Source organism: Protopterus annectens, chromosome 5.part1, assembly GCF_019279795.1.
Source record: "Protopterus annectens isolate FY-2018-M chromosome 5.part1, PAN1.0, whole genome shotgun sequence".
In the NCBI taxonomy this organism is placed as follows: domain Eukaryota; kingdom Metazoa; phylum Chordata; order Ceratodontiformes; family Protopteridae; genus Protopterus; species Protopterus annectens.
The window spans coordinates 407262217-407288041 of record NC_056736.1 but is presented as its reverse complement, the minus strand read 5'-3'; the positions used below and the strand labels follow the sequence as shown (position 1 = coordinate 407288041).

The 25825-nt window shown below is 40.1% G+C and overlaps 1 protein-coding gene across 1 annotated transcript in view; it reads right to left on the bottom strand.

The window, feature by feature from the left end:
- CDKL5 (cyclin dependent kinase like 5) overlaps positions 1-25825 on the bottom strand; it is a 1714404-nt gene that overhangs the window by 648101 nt on the left and 1040478 nt on the right. Inside the window, exon 8 of the mRNA XM_044073061.1 lies at positions 2109-2204. Coding sequence (XP_043928996.1) covers positions 2109-2204 — 96 coding nt within the window. The remainder of the gene's footprint in view (positions 1-2108; positions 2205-25825) is intronic.

Sequence of the window (25825 nt, the reverse complement as noted above, 5' to 3'; positions counted from 1 at the left end):
CCACGTAAGAAATCCATTCATTTATTCAGCTAAGGCATAGCTTTCTAATAAGTAACTGGAAGTCCCCTATGTCTTGAAGTACTCCTGTGATCAATTCATATGGTTATCCACTGGTGCTTTCCTCCCACAAAACTGAATTAGGGCTTCTTAAAATGAGGCAGAAGTCATGAAATACATTACATCATTTTTTTGCAACCCCTCTACACCTGCTGAACATATATATGCTTCATCTGTGACCTCTGAACCCATTCATTTCTCATGGGGACATTCACCAGCCCATTTGTTCTCCTATGATGTCAGAGTTGATCATGGGGCAGTCATCCAGGCAGAAATCAGGGTCACCCTCCTGGTCCCAGGATCTCCCTCCTGGTCCCAGGATCTCCTAACACCCACTGGTACTTTCCAAGAGACACTGGATCTGACAGTCTATGGGGGTAGCAACATTTGAGTTTTCCCATGTGACTGTCCCTTGACCTATGCAGCTGTGCTGAGCCAGCATTCCACTCCCACCTGGACACTGAAGACTGTACCACACAGAGCTCCTATTATGTGTCACCCAAGCAGCTGCAGCGCCACTTTCTGCACCCAAGATGGCAAGCAATATACCACTCACTACCATCCTCCTTGTCCCTGCTCCCTCCAGCTCCCATGCACAAAGACAGAACACCGGTCATCTTGGTCACAGTTACGGCTTTATCATGCTGCACAACAGGATGGGGTAGATGTCAAACCATCTTAATAGGAAAATTATAAGAAAGAACGCTTGAATGCATTAGATGCATAGTTGCCCTCATTTTTTACATTTAAGATACATAATGCTTACCATTAAACATTGTCTTGAAATACAGGATCTAAAGTTCTGTCAGTTGCACAAGCCTTCTTAACACACAGTATACACCGCAAAACAAGCTTTTGATAAAGCCCAAGACTAAATTCAGAATTCACAAGACGAAGTGTTTTGCAGCATATTTAAACAGGGCAAGGACTTTTCACTACCAGCAGAAAAACTGATGCAATTGTTAACCACGAAGAATACTTCATTATCCAGTTACACATGCTAGATCATCAGAATACACAAGAATGTATTAAGTAATATATACATTAATGGTAACTCAAAGCCCAACTAAAAGATTCCCAAAATGTTTCAATGTTTTTAACATAAAACTGCATCCACATTTGTGATAAAAGATCAAGATTGAGCTTGGCTTCGGGTGGCAGATGGAAGCATACATCTCAACTTCTTAACTCTGGAATTCTAGGCAAAACCAAAAATAATGGGGTGTGGGAGGTGGAAGAAAGGCCCAAAATCAGGAACAATGTTTCAATATTACTGTAATTCACTTAAAAAGTTAATATAACAAGTTTTGCATCAGTTTTTGAACAACGTGAAACTCTTAATAACTGGCATTGACTGACTGACTCTAATCCTCAGTGATTTAACAAAAAATCAAAAATCTGATGAGGGACAAAGCAAAAATTAGACAAAAATTAGGTAGTCCTTGTTAAATGAGGAATTATTTACTTGCCATACAATGAAGTTAGGTAAGCGGGATGACTATTCATTATAGCCTAGTAACAAACTGTTTTTAGCTAATTTTTCTCAGACTTTTTATGTCTATCATACACATGGGGTGTGGGAGGTGGAAAAAAGGCCCAAAATCAGGAACAATGTTTCAATATTACTGTAATTCACTTAAGTTAATATAACAAGTTTTGCATCAGTTTTTGAACAACGTGAAACTCTTAATAACTGGCATTGACTGACTGACTCTAATCCTCAGTGATTTAACAAAAAAATCAAAAATCTGATGAGGGACAAAGCAAAAATGAGACAAAAATTAGGTAGTCCTTGTTAAATGAGGAATTATTTACTTGCCATACAATGAAGTTAGGTAAGCGGGATGACTATTCGTTATAGCCTAGTAACAAACTGTTTTTAGCTAATTTTTCTCAGACTTTTTATGTCTATCATACACATTCATTTTAATTAAAAATGTGGACGCATGAAATAAGTAATAATGTTTGCACCATTCACAATTATGTTCACCAAAGATCAGCTTTCAGTAAGTATAACTAATGATTTATACTTCTGTAAATAGTTTCCAAACCTCAGATTTCTGACGCGAGTGAAATCCTGCATTCTCTCTAGTGGAATCCTTCACTGAAGGTCTTGATAAGGTCATGTCTGTTGAAGATTGATCACTCTGTTGAAAAACAAAAAAAGAAAGCTTTCAAAGAGCACATGGTGCTGTCAGCAAAAATAAAAAGAAAAGGGAGGTTATTTTCAATCAGTATGTACACACACAGCAGGGTCAGGCACTACTGGATCTCAGAGGATAAATTCATGAAAGATAGAACATCAAACAAACCAGATTATTAGGAAAAAATGCAGATATGTATTGGCTCCTACTTATATCTTCAACAAGTTCTGGATTAAAATTATTACATTTCTAAAAAAGCTGGTCTGTTTGATTATCTTTTCTAAAGTTTTGTCCATACTGCCACACTATTGAAACATAAAAACTAAGACAATAGTGAAAAGTAGAAAATGTACTACTGAACACAGAAATACAGCACTGTATGTTTTGAACAGAACTAGTAAAACAAACAGAGAGCTCCTAAACAGCAGAATCTACAAAAAGTCTCAATCTAACATCCAGATTGTATCTTAGGAGTTGACCAGTAAAATGTTATAAATATCACCTTTGCACTTTCTTTTCTCGGTACTGCTCTATATAGAAATGGATCTATGTTAAGAAATCGAATTGTCACAACATGGGTGTTCATAACATTGATCCCAATGAGCAAAATGGCACAATACTGACCTGCCACAAAATCGAAAGTAAAAATATTGCGTAGTGTAAGTGGGTGCTTGTGTGAGATCATGAAACAGCTGAGACTGAGCTTTTGCCCATTCTCAGCTGCACTGTGATGTCGAAGTAGGTATATATATATATATATATATATATATATATATATATATATATATAACAGGAGGTGTGTGGGGAGGTGCAGGGGAGTTTGCTCCCTTGTAAAACTTGTGTAAGTGATATTTTAATTTTCAATTTTCCAGCACTTTGATATTGTGCCATTTCACTCATTTAGGATCAAAGTTATGAACATCAATTGCTGTTCTAACGCTCATCTATATAGAAACATAGATTTTTAAGGACTGCTCAGCCCTTCTAGTCTTGTCCTTTTCCAACTAATGACCAAGACACAGATCTTACATAATCATCACCTATTTTCTTCTCCTTGGATGTACCATCATCTGTATGTCCCTTGCATTAACACCCTTATTAAATCTGCAAATCTTAATCAGTGACGTGCACAGATACCGGAAAAGCAAACAAAACAAAACATGGCAATATTTTCATTATTTTCATGCATTATACATAGGTTTCCTTTTTAATAATTATACTTTCCAGCATTACAAAAATTACTTATTTCTCACCTTTCCTTACAAATCGTTCCTCCTCCTAAGCATTATTCTGCATGCACTGTTCCTACAAATTCTATTTCTATGCAATTTGCTCCTTCGCTTCTCTAAACATTCTGCCTCAAGTTCTTTCATCTCCTTTATAATATTCAGTACTGCAATTACATTTGGTTTAGAGTCTGATTTCTATTTTTAGAAATTGCTTTTTGCCAGCAAACAGCATTAAACCTAGAAAGTCCTTACTATATCTGGGTAGTTTACATTCTATATCCCCATCTCAAAAGAATCATCACTTTAGTTACAACCATTTGCATCCTCCTTCCCAGCAATTCTAAGAAAGTACGCTCTAGGGAAACAACTCATTGCTTTCTCATAAAATATGTTCCTAATTACCTTTTTCTTCCCCATCCAACCTGCAGCATTTGCTATCTGCCTAAGGAAAATGTGTATGAAGTCTACTGTGGCTATAAAAATACCTATGCAAACATTTCTAAGCCAAAATCCTAAACCTTTTGGACTTTGCTGCTTAGATGGGAGCCACACAGAGATCCTCCTATTGTTCCTTTGTAAACCTTTCCATTATCTTCCTAATCTTTTCTAATTTTCTCTGACTGATTCTTATAGCTAACATGCAATATTTTATACTCTCTACCAATTACCATTTTAGCAGCTTTTGTTTTAGACTCCACTAAAATGTATACCAGAGCTGGTCTTTCACATAGCATTCCCATAACCCTTTCACTTTGCCTATAATCTGTTATCAATCCCTAGCAGTGATGGCAGTCTCTAACTTGCAACCCAAACTTCTGCTTGAACTTATCCCACTCTACATTTCTCCATCTATTTATCTGCTTCAAGTACCTTGGTTCCTTTGCTAATTTTCTCCAAAGTCCAGCCTTCTGTTGCCTACTTTCCATACGCTACTTACATGCATCCCTATTGGCAAAATCTCCTTTCTCCATTCCCACGTTGGCTTAGTTCTTAGAATACTTCCTACTACTTTATAAATATAATGTTCTGCATGGTTGTTATTGCCCTTAAGGACCTGCATCCAAAATCTAGATACAAGAAGGTGTTTTGTTCACAGACTATTTTTAATAATTAGAATAGACTTGCCAAAGGGGTAGTAGCATTACAGATGGTGCAAATATTCAAGAATGCAAGGGGGATAAAGGAATACTAATTTTTAACCACAGTCTGTGAACAAAATACCTTCATGTATGTAGCCCATGCCTCCCAAACTGTGAATGATTATTTTCATACAGCATCTTTAAGAGGGTTAGAAGTTCACAAGTTAATAGGAAACATGAGAAATGCTGCCCTTGGGGGCCATTTTAAGCCTAGCCAATATCACTTTCGGTGCTTGAATTTGCCTAACCCATTTGGTGTTAGATTGGCATCATCCATTCCTTGGTCAATAATTATATATTACCCATAGTGAGAATAAATGGGATCATAGCATAGATAATTTAAGGGGACCTATGACTGGGATAAAGCATTTAGGAGCTGCCTCTGTCCATTAGATAATTAGAAATGTCCCCAGTCACATAAAACAAATCACATAAACCATATTCCAGCACAACTTGGATTTGTGGATGGGAAACAGAAGATTTACCTCAGGACTGCCTGCTGTACTATTAATGGACAGAGGTAGCTCTTAAACACTTTATACCATGCATGAGTCCCATCAAATTATCTATGGTATGATCCCAGTTATTTTCATTAGGGTAAGGCCAATCTCTAACTAAATGTGATAGGTTAAATTCAAACACAAAAAGGGAAAATGGCTAGGCTTAAAATGGCCCGCAAAGGCAGCTAGCCTAGAAGTACATATGACCCTATTAGCAGCACAGGGAGCAGTTCAGCAGTAAATTTTCAACTGTCCATATTCAAGAGCAAGCTCAATCTATGGATGGGTAAGTAAAAGCTTTTGTTTTACCCAGGTGAGGATTCTGATCCAGAATGGCAGCATCCTCTGTGAAATATACCTGTTTCTCCAAACTGTTTTGTTGATGTTACAGAAGAGGTCTCAATGTCTAGACAGAGTAGCTCTGATGCCATTTGACTTGTTGATGTGTAGTAGGTCTATTAGTATCGAGTCAGAGGATGCCTTGTATGTGAGACACAGATCACCTCTTAGCAGTCTGTAGGATACAGAGCATAGTGACAGGGCTTTGAGTTAGCCTGCGTAGGGCATATTGTTTTGGGCTTGTATCCTTTTATTAAAATATCTTTGTGGGCATTCCAGTTGTTGCATGTGTGTGGAAAGATACCTGCTAAAGGGGATGTTATACTCAGTGACTGGCCCAATGAGGGCTAAGTAAAGGAGGACAATGACATCACTAGATCTAGACATAATGCCTTTGTTTATAAGCTGCACAACATAGAAAGCCTTTCTTATGACAATGGACACACGTTGGTTGAATGTTGGGTCACTGCCCCCATAAGTTCCCAAATCCAGAACACTGAACAGGTTAGCAAATACAATTACATGCCATGCCATTATTTTGGCACCAGTTATTTATTTAGGACAAACCTTCCTGCAGGATGGCCAAGTCATCTGGGAATTCAATGACTGCTACTAGCTCACAGTTGTCTGCAAACTTAGTCAGCCATAGCCCCTTGGTTTTGGATTTTGCTTCAGATAAGTAGATGCCGAACAGGACAGCTCCAGGCACTGAAACCTGGGAACTCCACTGGTGATTGGTCTGTTTGTAGCGGTAGCTTCCATTATTTTATTTCCTGAGTCCTACCTTTGAGCCACTGAGAAATCCAGTGGGTGACATAGGGGCTTTATTCCCAGTTATTCAGCTTTTCTACAATCTCTGTGCAAGGGACTTTGTGAAAAACTTTGGCCAGGTCGATATATGTAGTATACACCATTTTACCTTTACTTATTGCTTCGGTTTTCTTTTCCAAAAAAAAAAAAACAACAGGATGAGTAAGCATGGCCTGTCCTTGACAAATCCAAACTGAGATGGGTCTAGTATATGGAGGTCCCATATGTCCTTACTGATTAAATCCATGAAAAGTCTTTACATGGTTTGCATATGTGTGGTGTCACATTTATGCGCCTATAACTGCCTGAGTCTGTGGAAGGTCCTTCATATAGATGGGAATAATTTTAGCTGGTCTCCATTTGCTTGGTTCAAAACCTGTACAGAGGCTGAGGTTGAACAGCATTATTACTAAATCATGATTCATGCTATTTAGGATGCATTCAGGACCCACTGATGCAGCATTTTTAGCTCTTTTTAGGACGTGGTCTTGTGTGACGGCTGGAAGCGAGACAATTTCAGTACATTTTGTGGTGCAGACAGAGGACCATACTGTGCTCTCCTCTCCCTTCTATCTTCAGTGTGATGCAAATTAAGTTCTACTAGACTTTCTTTACATGGTTTCAATTTTTCTTACAGTCCACATACCATTTTGCTGTCATCCTCTGAACAGTACTGATATTCTAAACAAAAGAAGGCTATAAGAGTTGCAATCAGTACTCTAGACAGGGTCACACTTTTTACAGCACTTGGAAATATACAACCAAACTTCAAATTACCAGTGTTGGCAGAACAGTTTCACAAACAAAATCATCAATGAGCAGCAAAAGCCAAACACAAACTAAAATTGCGGCTGACCTAGATTCCTACTCCGGTACCAGGAAATCTGCACCACCAAGGTTTAAAATTTACGTTGCAGAAAATACAACTTCAAAAGATGTCGAACAATGCCAAAATACCAAGCAACAGTGAAATCCAAAACAAGTCTTTTATTCCACACGATAAAACACAAGCGCAAACAAAATCATTTTACTTCATAACATTACAAAATCCGGGTACCATAGCTCATAATAACCGGCTACCATGGTGGCACAGTCACATTTCTCCACATGTCTAGCTGCAATATACATTACCAAACCCTCACTTTGCTTTGGTCTGGTTACAGGACAAAAAGTGATTGTATGTCAAACAAGTCCCTAAAATTGCTAATTTTATAAACTGTTACACTTAGTGTAATGACCAAACCATCTTTCAAACCAGGGTCAGATCCAAGAATATACCATTTTTTTATATTTAACTCGTTCACTCCAATGGACCACTGAGGTAGGTACTCAACTCCTAATGACTGCATCCTGAGCTTTTTGACAAAAGTAAGATAAAGCTTCAAATTTCAAACAGATGGGTTACTACAGAAATGCAAACTGTAAACTGTTCAGCACATAAAATGTTTACAGTGGTAGAATTCATTAAATTCCATGTCTCAAACTGGATTTTATAAATAGTAATAAACACAGTAAATATTAATTATGTAAGCTGCACACATACTGTCAGTAGTGTTTTGTTCATCCTTGAGCTTTCATAAGAGGCAAAGTAGTAAAGTCAGTGTTACTTATTGAGGTATTTAGAAATTTTAAATAAACAGCACAACAACAATCTCTCTAAGGAGCACTAGACAAATCAAATTTGATTGTTCTGAGGATGTTCTGAGTTACCGAACGAAAGTTATAAACCAATAAATAAACTTAATTTAACTGGATTGGAAAAGTGTGATATTGTGGCAGTTAGCAGACTACTTACTACAGGTGTTTTGAGTTTTACAATGCAAAATACACTGGAGCCTGGCATGCTTTGTTCAGCAGTGTTACATCTATGGCAAAACAGTGCAAGTCCCTCACAATAGGGGTTTCACAGACATGAGCTGGTAGGAGCCCCCAGCATAACATGCTCTGGAGAGTGGTCAGTTCAGTGCTTCTAAGTAAGAATGTTTAAAGCTTACTACTGAATTACTACTGGGTTGAGCTGTAGAAAGCCACAAAAACTCTGGGCTAGGCTTATAAATGCCCTTGGGCAGATAGCCTAGTATGAACCTATGAACCTATAATGCGAGTGAGCTATGTGCAGAAGACACCCTTCCAAATTACATGAAAATACAAAGTCATTTTTGTTTTTAAGATCTTAAATCTAAATAAAATCCAGTAGAGAGGTGTGGGTGAGATGCATTACTGCCTGAATGAATTCTCCCTCTAATCTGTTCTGGCAAATACATCATATAAATTGTGTTATGTTAAAACTGGAACAGTTATTTCAGCAAGAAGTGATAACTTTTGAACAGAATTCCAAGAAGTTTGCAAAGTAATACAGAGTGGTCGACAGTTACAAGATCCTAGTAACACATCTAAAACAAAAGTGTACTGTACATGTGATTAATTTATCCTCTTGGTATCAAATTTACCACATTATGTAAAAAAAAAAAAAAAAGAAAATGTTATATATATATATATATATATATATATATATATATATATATACATATACATACATACATATATACACACACACATATATAATCTACACACAGCTGCCCAATGTCTGGAATGTCGCCAGTAGATAAAAATCACTAAAGACAGCAACACAAGTTTCAAAAACTTTTATGGATTATACCCAAGCAGGTCTTTCTAGGTTTTTGCTGCATTTGTTTTAACATAAAAAAATAATAATAAATCGTCTTTCGGCTTTTCCCGGTTAGGGGTCGCCACAGCAGAACTCCGGTCCGCTAATGACTGGCAGTGGAGTTTTACGGTGCAGAGTTGCCAGCCCTACACCCAATCTTCAAAGAAGGCACACCCATTCACGCACACACCTACCTGCATGTCTTTAACGCCACTCAACTGTGGGGAGGACATGCAGACTCCACACAGAAGGCGCTCCAGCCGAGAATCAAATGATAATAATATAGTACGTTAGTAACTTGGGCATGATTCTACAAGCAGCCTTTCTTTCTCCTTCAAGCAAGTCACACATTTTTTGATTTTTTGTTCATTTTCTTTATTTTTAATTATTATACCAACAGCATATAAATATGGAATTCTCCTTGTTGCACCTCATTCTCACTAATAAGGCTATTTATCACACTACTATATGCCACATATAAGAGAAATTACACTCCATTAAATGCAACATCTTCCCTCTATACTTCTGTCACATCTAGTAGAGTTGCTCCATTTCCTTTCTGAACTGGCAACACTCTTAAGATCTCTGAATTTCTACTTCTACTCTACTCTCCCCACACACTTTTCTACAACTCTAATATCTCCTTCATCTTTTCTTAATTTTTGTTTATCTGTTTTAAGAAACCTCTAACAGTTCCTGTTTTCCACCTTAAACAACTTCCCTTCTCTTCACCCTGTCTTCTAATTTTACACTGTAGCCTCAACTTTTCCTGTCATCATCACTTGCCTCTTTCCCCACACCCTAAAGACAAATTTAGAAATACGTTGCATCTTTTTTCTTGAAATTAATCTCTCATGCATTGCAAACTTCACCCCATAACATGTGCCCATCTACACCATGAAATTACAGTTTCTACTACTAACAAACAGCAAGCAACCCTCCTACACTCACTCTCATTTGTTGATCCTATATTCTAACCTAATAAACCACTCGGACAACAGTCTCGTCTGCGAATCTCACATCCTAAGACACTGCACTCCGATGCAGCCATTACAGGTTTGATTCCCCACATCTTCCATTTGCCTACTGTGTGACTTTGAGCAAGTCACTTAACCACACGTTGTGCTCTGGTTACCACAGAAAAGGTACTGCTTTGTCCAGTTGGTCTACCTGGTTAACAAATGGATATAACTGCTGGATTTCACACCTTACAAATTTCTACCCCTTCATCCAATTCTCCCCATGCCCACATCACACCTTTCTATACTTCTACCTTTCTTTTTAGCTTTAGCCATTCACTTACCTGCTTTCTGCTTAAGGATATTTATGTAAATACTACCCCCTTCTCTCTTTCATTGTAGCCCACATTTCTCATTTAACAACCTACTTTTTCCTGCTGTAGTCCTGATCCCCTTATTTTCTTACATTACTTCTTTAATGTGACTCAAGTCTGTTTTACCTTCACTAGTCTCTTTTCTCAGTCTAGTAATCCTTTTTTTTTTAAACGAGAAATATCTTTATTAAATTATAACTTATGACATATGCAATCATACATGTATATAAATGAAAAGAAATCATACTGACATAATCCTAGATGCAAGCACTTTACATCACAAACCATAGTTTCATAATTTTGGTTGCAGTCATTATATGTCACTTATAATCTACCCAATCACAGTCAGTCAAACAACACATAGCTGATTCAAATCCTGCCTTTTTTTAAACCTCATTCTTCCCCTGTATATATGTATTGTTCCCAAAATTTCCATTTTTTTCCTGTGTAATTTGACCCAACCATTTTCTATAAAGATCCTAATTCCAGTTGTTTTATCTCTGTTACTATATCCACTACTTCTAGTACTGATAATTTAGACTATGACTTCCATTTTCTGCTTGGGGTATAAAAATATCTATGTTCAGATTTTCAAGCACAAATCCTAAATCTTCTAGATTTTGTTGTACATTTGGGAGATAAAAATACATCCCCCATTGTTTATTTGTGAACTGCTTATCCAGTCTCTCTTCCCAATCCTTTCTAAAACTCCTCTGATTCTTATAGTTATGCAATATTTGATATGCTCTACTAATTATTCCTTTTTTTAACAGCAGTTTGTATTCTAGACTCTACTAAAAATTCTACCAGAGTTGGTCTTTAGTTTAGGATCCAGCATTTCTTTCTCTTTGCCTATCCTCTGATATCAATCCTTGATAGGGAAGGCAATTTCTAACCTGCAGTCCAAATAAATTCTTGGCATCTTCACACTCTATTGCCTTTTTGTCCCTAGTTATTTGTTCCCAATACTTGGTTCCTTTGCCAGCTTTCTCCAATAAATTCCAGCTCCCTCTTGCCTGTATCCCTAATTGCAGTCATCCCTATTGGCGCAATCTACTTTCTCCATTCCCATGCTGAGTTAGTTCTTAGAATACTTTCTGCTATTTTATGAATATAATATTCTGCATGATTATTGTTATTCTCCTTAAAGGTCTGCATCAAAATCCCAGTCACTTCTCATTTCTTGACCTTCCTCCTTGTTTCATCATCACTTTCTACTTTCAATTATAGGTTTCTGCGTGTGCTATGTACAGAACCCTTAATCATGTAAACTCTGAAATAACCCTTCAAATCTGGTAATCCCAATCCACCTTGTTCTATTGGAAGAATCAAATTATCCCACATGACTCTTGCCGTCTTCCCTCCCAGATATCCTTCAGCTCTTTGTTAATCCAAGAAAAAAGCTAGTGCTTAGCCTAATCCCAGTGCTTCCAATTATCAACAAATGCAAAGTAAGAAAATCACTGGGAACTGCTGCTGTACGAACACAATGAATATTTATTAAAACACTGAAAGTGAAAAACAACAAAGTGAGCGCTTTCGGGCTAAACCCTTCATCAGACAAAAGTGCTCTTACAAACATCACATTTTTAAAAAATACTTACACCAATCAGTACTCAGAAAAAACCCGCCTTTTTCCTGTGGGTTGTCCTGATTCAAACTATTCAATTAATAATTAAAGGCACATATTACTGCTGATGTGTATTCAATGAAATAAAATAAAATGAAAATAAAAATTCAATAAAAAGCACGCCTATTTTTGAGAGTGGGTTTCAGGGGTACCATATCATTCAGCCCTGGTTTAACATGGGCTGTTAGATCTAAGATCCATTGTGATTCTATAGCCTCTGTTTTCAGCCTGATATCACCACCTCTCTTATTGAGAAAAACATTAGCAATCACCCTGAATTTAAAACTATGTGTTGGGTGATCCTTAACATGATTATATAGTGCATTGTGCTCATCACAATTCCTAATGGAGCCTAAATGTTGCAGGATCCTGGTCTTTAACATATTGTTGGACTTGCCAACATAATATCCTTGACATGATGTACATCCTGCCATATATACCACATTAGTGGTCCTACAGGTAGCTTTCCTGGCATTGTCCCGAGGGGCATGCGTGTTATGTGCATGCCAACACAAGGGGACAAGTATCCAGATTTATTAGCTAAGTGGCAGGCTATTAATATAAAAACAAGTTTTCAATACATGGAGTTGTTGATAACTTTTTTCTCTTCAGAAGTTGCAGATTTGAAGTGTGAGGTATCCAAAGCAAAGCAGAAGTTGACGGACAATTTCCGGGAACCACATCATAAGACCCGATTGGAGCAGATGCATCAGGGTCTTCTGGATAATGATGATAAACTAAGAACTTTGAAAATGGGTAAATTAAGGCGAGACTATGAAGATTTTTCGAGGGGTAATATCTTCGTGTGGCCGAAGAATACCCCTCGATCTTCTAACAATACATGGAGGTCACAGGGACCCAGAGGGAGACCTATGAATGCAGAGGAGTGGCGCGGTCGTTTGACGTCTAATACAGAGACACTCACAGCAACAGCAGTTCCGGTTGACGTTTTGGCGGGGGATCCGTTCATGGTTAATGGAAGAATGGTAGCTATTGACAGCGAAATACGAGCTTCCCAATCTGCACAAACTTCAAATGTGATTACTGCTTGTGACTTAGCAGTCACGGGCAATGAATCGGCGAATTTGGAAGGGCCGTTGAACACTGACTGCAATCAAAGTGATTCAGTTAAGGGAGGGACATTGATTACATCTGTGACTCCCTTGACTAGTTTTCAAGATACTTTTAATGAGAGGGTAGAATCTGTGCCTGTTTCAGGGGGCATGGGAGCATGTCCTAAAGTGCTATTAGGACAGGATTATTTTTTGGGCATGCTGCCCATGAATGTCAAGAGGAAAGGTCCGTGGAAGCGGTCACGGAGCGACGACAGGGACTCGATGAACAAAAGGAGGACTTTGAATTGACTTCATGTTGTTTTATTCATGGTATTGTATTTAATTTATCTAAATATACACTAAATACTGCCGAAATATATGTTTTGAATAGAGGAATGACATTTGTACCAAGTAAACCTTGTATGTATAGTGATATAGTGCTGGATTTAATGTTGTATTGCCGAAAGGTAATGTTGAATAAGATATATGAAGGGGCACAGGGATCTAGTATGGGCCTACGAAAACCCAGTAGCTATATTCCCCCATTTTCACCAGCACTGAATTTATTTATTAACAAATGTGAGAGTGATTTGTGCAAGCTCTTGCAAGAAAAAGGGAAAAACTGTTTTTATAATTTAACTAATGAGCAAAGACAGGCCTTAGAGAAACTTAGTAAAAATCAAGATCTGACGATAAGGATGGCAGACAAAGGAGGGGGAATAGTTGTCTTGGACACTTGACTGGTACAATAGGAAGATATCAGAACTGTTATCAGAAAGAGAGGTCTATCATATGATGAATCCAGCTAAATAAAAATTCAATAAAAAGCTTGAATCCAGTAGAAATTAAGAACATCATAAGTAAGGCACATGTACGTGTAGAATGGCTATTTGCTAACATGTACATAACACAGGACCTTAAAGATTTTTTTCATGTAGATAAACCAGTCATTCCAGTGTTCAAGGCTCTACCCAAAGTACACAAGTCACTGATTGACCCACCACTCAGACCTATAGTGTCGGGTAGGGGCTGGGTCACTGAGAATTTATCTATATGGCTGGAATGCACACTTAGACCCTACGTTGATCTCATGGATAATGTTTTGAAGGATACTGCACACTTCCTTAAGATCTTGGGTGAGATGAATAGGGAAGGTAGACAGGAAGGGACTATGTTAGTAAGTTTAGATGTACATAGTTTATTCACAGTGATAGGTAATGAGTACGGAATATTGGCCTGTGTAGGGATTCTAAAGGACATGGGTGTTGCAGAGAGAGACTTTTTCTCATAGAGGAGTCATTGAAATTAGTTTTGGAGAACAATGTTTTCTTGAGCAATGGCACAATGTATAGGCAAGCACAGGGGGTAGCTATGGGAACCCCCTGTGCTAATTCCTATGCTAATTTAGTTCTCTCTTATTGGGAAAAACAACATGTATTAAATAACAGTGACTGGAATCAACACATAGGGGTCTACCTACGATTTGTGGATGACATCTTTATTGCTTGGAAAGGAGGTGAACAAAGGCTGACCTCCTTTGTGGAATTTTTGCATTCCACCACTTCCTTCCTGAGATTTGATATAAAGAGTTCGTTTGTGGCCCTGGATTTTCTAGATGTTACTATTGAACTTACATCTGAAGGTTTTAGTTCAAAACTATTTAGAAAAGAGAGTTGGAAGAATTCTCTTTTGATAGTATGCATCCTAGGTTCACTTTTTCCAATATAGTGGAAGGGCAGGTGGGCAGGATATCTAGGCTTAGTTTGATGGACGACCAATTTGAGAAGGAGGTAGTGAATTTGAAGAAGTGTTTTCAGGATAGGGGATATAGACATGATTTAGTGGAAGCAGCAGCTATAAGAGGCAGTGATAATAGGAAAGGGAAATATAAGCCATGGCTTAGTATACATACAAGGTCAGAAAGTAATGACAGCAGTCAAAATGGCTATAATAATAATGGTAGAAATAAGGACATGAAACCTAGAGTGACTTTGACCTATGGGAGTAACATACAAGGGGTATGTGACATCATTAAGAGGAATTGGAATATCATTACAAGTGATAGGAACCTGAGTGACATAGTAGGGGAAGTCCAGCAGTTTAGTTATAAGAGGAATAAGAATTTGAAGGATATACTCTGTCGAGATAGGGGCAATAATGATGTCACATACTTACCTAGGTCCCAGGGCACTGTGCCATGTGGTAGTTGTAAGGCCTGTGAATATATAAATAGGGAGACAGTTTTTATACATCTGTTAACAAGGAAGAGTTTTACATATAGGGGGAAAGCTACCTGTAGGACCACTAATGTGGTATATATGGCAGGATGTACATCGTGTCAAGGATATTATGTTGGCAAGACCAACAATATTTTAAAGACCAGGATCCTGCAACATTTAGGCTCCATTAGGAATTGTGATGAGTACAATGCACTATATAATCATGTTAAGGATCACCCAACACATAGTTTTAAATTCAGGGTGATTGCTAATGTTTTTCTCAATAAGAGAGGTGGTGATATCAGGCTGAAAACAGAGGCTATAGAATCACAATGGATCTTAGATCTAACAGCCCATGTTAAACCAGGGCTGAATGATATGGTACCCCTGAGACCCACTCTCAAAAATAGGCGTGCTTTTTATTGAATTTTTATTTTCATTTTATTTTATTTTATTGAATACACATCAGCAGTAATATGTGCCTTTAATTATTAATTGAATAGTTTGAATCAGGACAACCCACAGAAAAAGGCGGGTTTTTTCTGAGTACTGATTGGTGTAAGTATTTTTTAAAAATGTGATGTTTGTAAGAGCACTTTTGTCTGAAGAAGGGTTTAGCCCGAAAGCGCTCACTTTGTTGTTTTTCACTTTCAGTGTTTTAATAAATATTCATTGTGTTCGTACAGCAGCAGTTCCCAGTGATTTTCTTACTTTGCAGCTCTTTGTTAATCACAACATCTCCTCTGATAGAAATATGCCTAACCTGTGTATAAGATTAAAGGGACTAAGACCATTTTAACTGCTTGTATCTTACTATCCATATCCATGTAACAGAGCTTTTAATTTCTCAGTTTTTGCATTATCTTTTGTTTAGTCTCTTCCTACATATCCTTAGTTGCCACACTGGAATTATTTTTAATGCATACTCCTAAATACTTCATTTTGTTGTGTCCCCATAAATACGGATATTGCTGAACCAATTTGTGTGTGGGTACATAATTTACCGCTATTGCCTTTTTTTTTTTTTTGGATTCATTAATTTTATGTTCCTAAAAGATATGAAACTGTCTCAAAATGTTTCACAACGCTGTAATTTCCTTTTCTGGTTTTATCAGGTATAAAATAATATCATCTGCAAATACAGCCAGCTTTTCTTGACTACCATACCAATTATAACCTTGAATTTCGGAGTCCCTTGTTTTCTTTGCCAATGGTTCTAAATATTATGTAAATAAACGGTAAAGACAACATTTCTGCCTGGTTCTTTTGCTCAAGCAGAAATTATCAGAGAAAAACCCAGACACTAGGTTTTGCCTTTGATACCTCATATATTCTCCTAATCAACCTTATAATTTTATCAGGGAATACAAATGCTTCCATTGCCCTTTTCAAAAAGTCCCAGCTTACTCTGTCAAATGATTAAACTGCATCAAGACCAACAACAGTGGTATTTTCTTACATTCTGCTTCCCTCTGGATCATCAATGTTCTGTTAATGTTGTCGAATGTTTGCCTCCCCTCCACAAAACCACACTGATCCATATCTATCAATTTTGGCATCACTTTTGCCATTCTTTTATCCATTATAGACAAACATTTTATAATGAGAAGTTATGTACCTACCATAACGTTCCATGTTAGTTGTCTTCTCTCGCCTTCTTTCTTGCTTGATGGGTTCGGAGCCGATCCTCGGCTCCGACTCGGCACTTGCTAAGCTGGAGAGTCACTTTTACCAGCTCGAGGCAGCCCCATATCCCATGATGCAAGGCGGTAAGTACCCAGATCTCGTTTGATGACAATAGGCAATAGCACCTAGCATAATAACTTCCAAAAGGAAGAAAGAAGGAGAGAAAAAACCCTGAAGGATGGTAGAAGGACCAGCACTGTATGGTCTTCAGAAGCATACTTCCTTGTAGAAAGAAAGGTCTGTCCAGGCCTGGGGGAAGGAGGGAGGGTCGCAAGAAAGAAGGCGAGAAGACAACTAACATGGAACGCGTTATGGTAGGTACATAACTCCTCAATGTTAAGTTGTCAATCTCGCTTTCACTCTTGCTTGATGTGACCGCGTCCCTAGCACCTCTATCCTGGGTGGCTCAATGGAACAGACTCTTGAGAACTGTAGAGCCAAAACTGGCTCTGTCCCTGGAGGCCAAATCCAATTTGTAATGGGAAACAAATGTATGAGGAGTGGCCCAAGTGGCTGCTGCACAAATAGTGTCTAATGGAAGTCTAGTTTGAAAGGCTGTGGAAGTGGCTAAGCTTCTGGTTGAATGCGCTTTAGGTTTCGAGCACAGCTGTTTTCCCCTGAGCTGATAAATTTCAGAGATGACAGAAGAAAGCCATTTAGACAAGGTCACTTTTGAGACAGGAAGGCCTTTCTTGTTATCAGCATAAGAAACAAAGAGTTGATCGATTTCCTGAATTGTTTTGTTCTGTCCAAATAATATCTGAGTTGGCGGTGGACATCAAGATAATGTAATTTTGTTCCGATCTGTTTGAATAGTTTGGGAAAAATACAGGAAGATCAATAGCCTGATTCAAATTAGTCTTTGAGGCGACCTTAGGCAAAAAGGTCGGATTAGTTCTCAATGATACTCTGTCTTTGTGGAAGACTAAATAGGGGGGGCGAACAGATAAAGCATGAAGTTCAGACACCCTCCTAGCCGATGTAATAGCAACCAGGAATAAAGTTTTCCATGAAAGAAATTTCAGGGAACATGAAACAGCTGGCTCGAAGGGAGGAAGAATCAAGGATGTCAGCACTAGATTTAGGTCCCATTGAGGAGGAGGACTCCTGATTGGAGGTTTCAGGAGAAAAATTCCTTTCAAGAAGGCTCTACAAAGCCTGTGGGACATAATGTTGTGATCTGCGAACCCGACATGAAAGTTCGAGATAGCGGCCAACTGAACTTTGACCGTGGAAGAAGAGGAGCCCGTGTGAAAAATTTCCGCTAAGAAATCCAAAACTGCTTGTACTGGAGCAGTGAAGGGATCAATATTTTTGGCTTTTGCCCAATAAGAAAAACGTTTCCATTTGCTAGTATAAATCCTCCTAGTAGAGGATTTTAAGGAAGCTACTATGATGTCTCTAACAGGATTAGAGATCATAAGAAGCCTGGAAGGAAGTGGAGCAACCATGCTGTGAGGTTGAGAGAAGGAATAGACCGGTGCAGCTGACCCGATTGGTGAATCAGAAGATCTGGCACTGGGTCCAGATGCCACGGCTGCACCAAAAGGTGACGATGGAGGAACGGGAACCAAATTTGTTGAGGCCAATAAGGGGCAATGAGAATCATTTTGGCTCTCAAAATGGTGGCTTTCTGGATTACTTGTGGGATAAGAGGAAAGGGAGGAAAGGCATAAAGAAGTCCCTGGGGCCAATCCTGGGTCAGAGCGTCTCTGGGGGGATGGCCTGGCAGTGGGAAGAGAGAGAAGAAATCTGGGCATTTGCTGTTTTGGGGAGTAGCAAAAAGATTGCAACATGGGCAACCCCATTCTAGAAAAATCTCCTCCACTATAGATTGTTTGAGAGACCACTCGTGAGGCATGAGAATAGCTCTGCTCAATCTGTCCGCTAAAATGTTGGTTTTCCCAGGGATATGCGTTGCTACCAGAAACCGATGAGAGGAGATCGCCCATTGCCAAAGTCTGAGAGCTTCTCGACACAAGGGGTAGGACTTGGTTCCGCCCTGTTTGTTGATATACCATACTACAGACATGTTGTCTGTGTGGACTGCAATTGTCCCAAAGGGAAGAAAGTCGTTGAGGGCTTGCAATGTCAAAAGCACTGCTCTCATCTCTAGGACATTTATGTGCAGGTGGTATTCGAACGGTTGCCACGCCCCATGAACCATCCTGCCCTGATAATGCCCCCCCACCCGATCAGGGAGGCATCCGTAGTGACAGTGGCTACCGGGGCTGGGGGTACAAAGGGTCTGCCTTGGTGAATCTGGGGAGAAGTAATCCACCAAGAAAAGAGGATTCTTGCAAATCTGTATCACCAGTATTTGGTGACGCAAAGTTGTTGGTAAGACCACTGAGTGAACAACATCCACTGAAGAAGGCGCATGTAGAAGCGAGCCAGGGGAAGAAGGGTAATGGCCGCAGCCATGAGGCCCAACACTTTTAGAACCATTCTGGCTTGTACTTTCTTGCTGGCTAGAATGATTCTAACGTGACCTTGTATATCTAAGATTCTTTGGTCTGTGAGGGTAGCTGACATCCGAACAGTGTTTAAGTTTGCGCCTATGAAAGTAATAGACTGGCAGGGCAATAAGGAGGATTTTCCGTAGTTGATCGAGATGCCCAATTGAGTGCAAAGATTTATTGTGTAATCCCTGGCTTGAAGAAGCTGATGCCTGGTGGTGGCTGAAAGGAGCCAGTCGTCGAGATACAGAAACACCTGGAATCCTTGACGCCTCAGGTGAGCCGTGACCACTGCCATACATTTGGTGAACACTCTGGGGGCTGTAGTGAGACCAAAGGGCAGGGCTCTGAATTGGAAATGACTGGACCCCAGCCGAAAGCGGAGAAACCTTCTGGAGCGTCTGTGAATTTTATGTGATAGTACGCATCCTGAAGATCTATTGAGCACATCCAGTTGTCCTTCTGTAAGAAGGGCAGAATTGACTGAAGTGTGACCATTCGAATCTTGTCTTTCTCACAGACTTGTTGAGTCTGCTGAGATCCAATATTGGTCTCCAGTCTCCCGCCTTTTTGGGGACCAAAAGAACCTTGAGTAGATTCCGGCTCTGAATGATCTGTTGTAACTGGCTGAATGGCTCTTTTTGCAGAAGTTTTAAAACTTCTAACTCTGCAATTTCCCTTAGACCGGGTGGTACATCTGGAAGGGAATTTGAGTAAGAGAAGGAGTTTCCTCGAAAGGAATTTTGTAACCCTCGGATATGATCGACTGTACCCATCTGTCTTGAGTTAGGGAAAGCCAGGCTTCTGGGTACAGCGATAGTCTTCCCCCGACTGCCTCCAAGGATGGACAGTCGGGCAACATCTCAGGGATGCTGAAAGGGCTTGTCAGAGAGAGGCTCTCTGCTTTCCTGGTTTTGTGGACCCCTCTGCCTCTAGAGCGCATCTGTTATTGTTACCCCTCTGCCTCTAGGGGTAAACTGACCACGTGAATCCAGCGTGACTCCTTGGGATTTCGGAACCACATTTTGCCACCCTTCTGTCCTTTAGGTAAGGTCTAGAAGGGGTGGAAAACGGACCCTATGGCAGAAAGAGTCTTGCCATCCTGCTCACACCTGGTCAATGTTTCCTTCACTTGAGGGCCAAACAAAGCTGACCCATCAAAGGGAGAGTTTGTGAAGGACGCCTTAAAGGGATCTGCAAAATTACAGAGCCGCATCCAGGCTTGGCGCCTAAGAGCCACACCTGTACCTGCGGCCCTACTCGCTCCATCTGCTGCATATGATATCAGACATGGAGGAGTTAGCAATAGAATTAAGGGTTCCTAGCTGCGAAGCAATTTTTCTTGAGCCCCTGCAGCTGTGGGATCCTGTACTACTTCACCTAGCTCCTTAAGGATATCCCTTTGGAGTCTGGTAAAGTGGCATAAGTAGTTCAGCGAACGCATAGCAAAGGTCGCTGAAGAGAACATCCGCTTACCATACCTATCCATGGTCCTAGAGTCCTTATTAGGAGGATGGACAGGTACGGAAGGATCTGCAAGTTCCTTCTTAGTGGCAGCCGCCACCACCATGGCATCAGCAGGGACACCTTCCTTGAGGAATTGCTTGTCCGAAGGGGCAGTAATAAATTTAGAAGGCCTCCTAGGAACTGGCTCTACAGAGTCAGGAGCAGCCCAAGCCTTGCGAGCAATAACCTGCATAAGGGGGTCGAAAGGCGGAGACACCCAGGAGGTGGAGGGCCGAGATCCAAACGCCTCCAGGTATACCGACTCATCCTCGGAGGGATTATTGGAGGGCCAGTTTCCCTCTGTTTAAGGAGTTCTAGGATGTCTGAAAAGGAGACATCCTCAGAGGGGATCTTAGATCCCTCCGACTCATCTAAGTCGGTATCTGAAGTGATAGACTCGGGAGTCTACGTGTTTCCTCTTACAGGTCCTCTTGGCGGAGGATCCCCTGACTGATCAGGAGAATCCTCGGAAGAGGGGGTTCTTCCCAGTGGGGAAACCTGAAGCGGAGGATCTCTGGGTCCAGGAGCAAGAGAGATGGCAGAGATATCGACAGGCACCGTGAGGGAGGAGCTAAGGGAACAGACTGCTGGCTGAGTCCAGTGGCCAGCACACACTTCATCACCTCAAAGGCTCCCTCCCAGGGAGGTCCAAGAGAACCCGCTCAAGAACCAGGAACCCAGGACCCACCGAAAGGGAAGGCCCCAAGGCAGATGTCGGAGCCGAGCACACCAAGGCCGAGGCCCCAAGGGGAAGAGTGGGGTCGGACAAGGGTCCGATGCCACTCACCCCTCGGAGGAGACCAGGGAAGCCCGACCACCGAATCCCTCTAAGGAAGGTCTCAAGAGGAGATAAGAGTAGAGGCTGAGAGAGCAGAAGGGGGGGTATCTGTCCCTCAGCCATAGCAGAAACTATTCCCGAAGACTCCAGCTCCAAACTCTGGGGTAGAGTCGAAGGAGGAACTGCAATGGGGTGTGGACTAATAGTCATCTGTTGAGACGCACTATGTAGCATCTGGGCCAGTGCCTGTGATTTTAATAATCTACTGACCACCCTCTCTAAATCATGGTCAGAAAGCCTGGACGACCTGGATGATCGGCTCCGATGGCTCCGTTCCGAGAGGAGAGGAGATGCCGGAGCCGCGAGTATCTGTTCCAAGGAAGGGGACCTGGACCTCTTCCTCGAAGGAACCATCGGAGCAGACGAAACCATGGGTGTTGTCGGAGCCGACAACTTTTCGGCACCGACAGAAGGTCTCGATGCATCGGCTCCGGCCGGAGCCGATACAGACATAAAAGTAAGGGTGTCGGAGCCGGTCGGCGCCAACACCGAAGCCTGGGCCACATGGTGGTCGGAACCGATCGGAGCCGACACCGATGTGACCGAACCAGTATCGGCACCGATAGCCATCGGTGCCGAGGGTTTGTGTAAACCAGGATCGGCTCCAGCTGGAGCCGATCTAGACTCTGAAAGAGTCGGAGCCGAGGCCGCAGGCTTAGACACAGAAGCCTGGGCCTTGGAAGACTTGGAAGTCTTGCTCAGAGCCGACTTAGCCAGAGAGCCCTCCGGTTTAAGTAGGCCCCTCAAAATCAATTTGTTTCTCCTCTCCTGCAGGACTCTCTGGCTAAAGGAATGACAAATCGCACAGGAGTCCTGCAGGTGGAGAGGTCCCAGGCAGTATAAGCAAGAAGTGTGACCGTCTGTCAGAGACATCTTCTGACAGCACGAGTCACACTTCTTAAAGCCTGAGACCCTTTCCTTGGACATAGTTGCAGAAAAAAACACAGACACAACACAGCCCAAATCCCAAAATTAATGAAATCACTAACCTCTCACATACACACACACACCCTAACAAGGGGGGGGATGGGAGGGGAGAAGGCCTGACTAAAAAAATTAAGGAGTGAGGGAAATTCTAGTCAGAAAAGGGACTAAATCTAAACTAAAACTGATAAATATAAGTTTGAAGTGAAAAAAGGGGCAAAAACAGTAATATATAAATCACTTACCAGGAGCTGGTAAAAGGAGGACCTCATCAGCGAAGCGGCAAACGAGATCTGGGTACTTACCGCCTTGCATCATGGGATATGGGGCTGCCTCGAGCTGGTAAAAGTGACTCTCGAGCTTAGCAAGTGCCGAGTCGGAGCCGAGGATTGGCTACGAACCCATCAAGCAAGAATGAAGGCGAGATTGACAACTTAACATTCATGGTTTAGTATTGAAATAGGCGTGTATGAAGCTAGATCTAATGGAACTTTACCCTCATTAGGTATTACAGCTGCCACTGCTTTTTTCCAGCATGCTGGTACTTCCACCTCTTAAAAGACTGTTAAACAAAACCTTCCAGACCTTTATCAGTTTTTCCCTCCTAATTTCCAATTTTCTATAGGAATATCATCTATTCCTGGGGACTTTCCTGTAGAATGGTTATACATCACCATTTTTATCTCATTTCCTCCTATCCTGTTAGCAATTTGAGCCTCATCTACCTCTAACATTGGCTTGTATAATTCTTCCATAAAACATTTCCATTTGTACCTTTTCTTGATTTCCATATTTCTCTGCATTACACAGACGTTCACAGAATTTCCAAAATATTTCTAGTACTTTTACAGAATCTATCTTCCTTGTCAAAGGATCCCTAAGCTTTGCAACAGCCATTTCTAATTTCTGTTGCCTGAGTTGTTGCACCAAAAGTTTTGTGCTCTACAGTTATTATAAAAAAAGTTGCTTAACAGCAATTTTTCTAAACTCACTCTTTTCTGTTTAGCATTCTGCATGTGCTCTTCTTGTTCTGTGAGATTTCCCCTATTTTGCAATAATTTAACATTTGTTATTGACTCTAAATAATTATTGTTGCTTTTTAACCATATTTCCCTTTCTTTTATTTCACCCTATTTTTGAACTCAGTTTTAATTTTATCCCACTGCCTAGCTATATTTTCAGAAGAAATGTCTATTTTCCCTAATACCTCAAATAATTTTCACTACCCATTCCTTGTCGTATCCATTTGAGCCTACATCACATCTTACAAAATTTTTTGTTTTACTAAAAGCCCTCAAAACAAAAACACCCCTAAAGCACATTAGCTTAACAGTAATACACAAAACTATGCACATCTTTAAATATTGGAGTTTCACCCTCCAAACTGGAACAAATGACACAAAGTGACAGCCAAACTCAGACTTGACTTAACTTAAAAGAAAGGCTATCCATGCGAAGACACGTGGTGAATCCTGTGCTTCAATAAATGCTGTTTAGTTTGGTCTTATCTTTACAGCTCTCTCAGCTGAGTGAACATTTGAATGCTTTCAGAGAACCTCATCTCCTAGCCAATTCTCTTAATCAGATTGTCACTTGGAGACACGAGGACCAGATACAGAAATGCTACTAAGCATACATTTACTTGCTAGAAAAAAAACTTGCAATATTAAATATTCTTTTTCATTTATTTGCTTTCTCATTAAACTTGTCACTAGATCAAGCTAAGGGCCTTAATCCATGTATTCCCCTACACAATAATGAGAAAGAGCACACAAAATTCTACTGTCTTACTATTTTAACCTGACTTTTGTTTTCTCCCTCTCTCTCTTTTTTTCTGCATTGCAGTGGCTGGCTTTATTTCTTACAACTGAACAAGGAGAAAGAGAGATGAAGGGAGAAAGAAAAAAATAAGAAACAGGACCACCTGTTTACAATATTATCCCCATTACACTTACAAATAACTGAGAAAACTTTACTTTATAGTATGCAAACAAAATCATGCACTATAAAAAATAGTACCATTAAGAAACTTACAAGTTTACTTTCTCCCTCATCTTCTCCTCTCCTAAGTATGTTTCTAAACATTAATGACATGAAATAGGACATTTGCTTTAGAGTCCCCTACAAGTTTAACGAAGTCCAAGAGTCCAATATTTCAGGATTTTCCTGTTCTGTCATGTTTCACAAATATAATTATTGCTATACTTGTTTTATTCCCGTTCATCTCCATCTCCCAAATCCTGTTTCTGCTTCCTCTCCAATATACTAGCGATTCTTCTATTCGACTCATGTGCTTTTTTTCCTTCTCTCAAACACTTTCGTTGAAACATTGGAAAATGTTTCAATGGCACAATCTCTCTGTAGACTTTATTACTAAAGGAACAATAGGCAGATTTTGTACTTCCTCCTTAGCATGTACTTCAGCAAAAACAATTTTGTCACTCCAGGGAAGAATATTTTAAAGATAGCTGGGTACAGTAGTTTGAATTTCATGCCTGCTTCTCGACAATCCCTACATAATGGAATACATGTACTCCTCTTCTGCCTGCTGTACAAAGAGTAATCATTCTCCACAAACACCAAACCCAAAGGATGTATAAAACAAAATTCCACAAAATTACATCCACAGAAGGCACTCCAGTCAAGTAAATATTTATTTAGCAAATTTGTCCAAGACCTCCTCAGAATAAAAATTACAAAATCAACCAACCTTATATACTGTTCTACATATTCAAACAATTAATTGAACAATCAGACAATTAAAATCTAAAAAACTTCGGCAAAGCAACACTACACAATATGACACACATACTTATAAAAGCACTCAATAGACAGGAGCATGACAATGGTGTATAACATCATGCTAGAGAGATGTGAAGAGGTCATTCTGAAAAGGAAAGGTGAAAGGAAAAGGAGGGGGTAAGGTTGTATGACTCTGTAAACCAACTGCTCTCTGCATCTTTGAAAATACTTTTTCAAAAACAGAGTTGCAGACCCACGTAATGGAATACTGGAATGGGTGGTGGAGAGAGAATCTACAGGTCCTTGAAATTAGACTGCATAGGGGAGAAAGGAGTAAGAATGAAGGGTAGGAAAAGAGAAGCGGCAGAATATTAAGACACTTAAAAGGGCAGACTAAGCAGACATTGTTTCCTTCTACCATCAAATTTAATGTGATGACTTACTCACTACCATTTTACTAATTCCTCTAGTTCCCCCTTTAGTACAGTTAACTTTGATCAAGCAGTCCAAATCAAGAATCTTATCTCCTATCTACCCAATTCCTCTC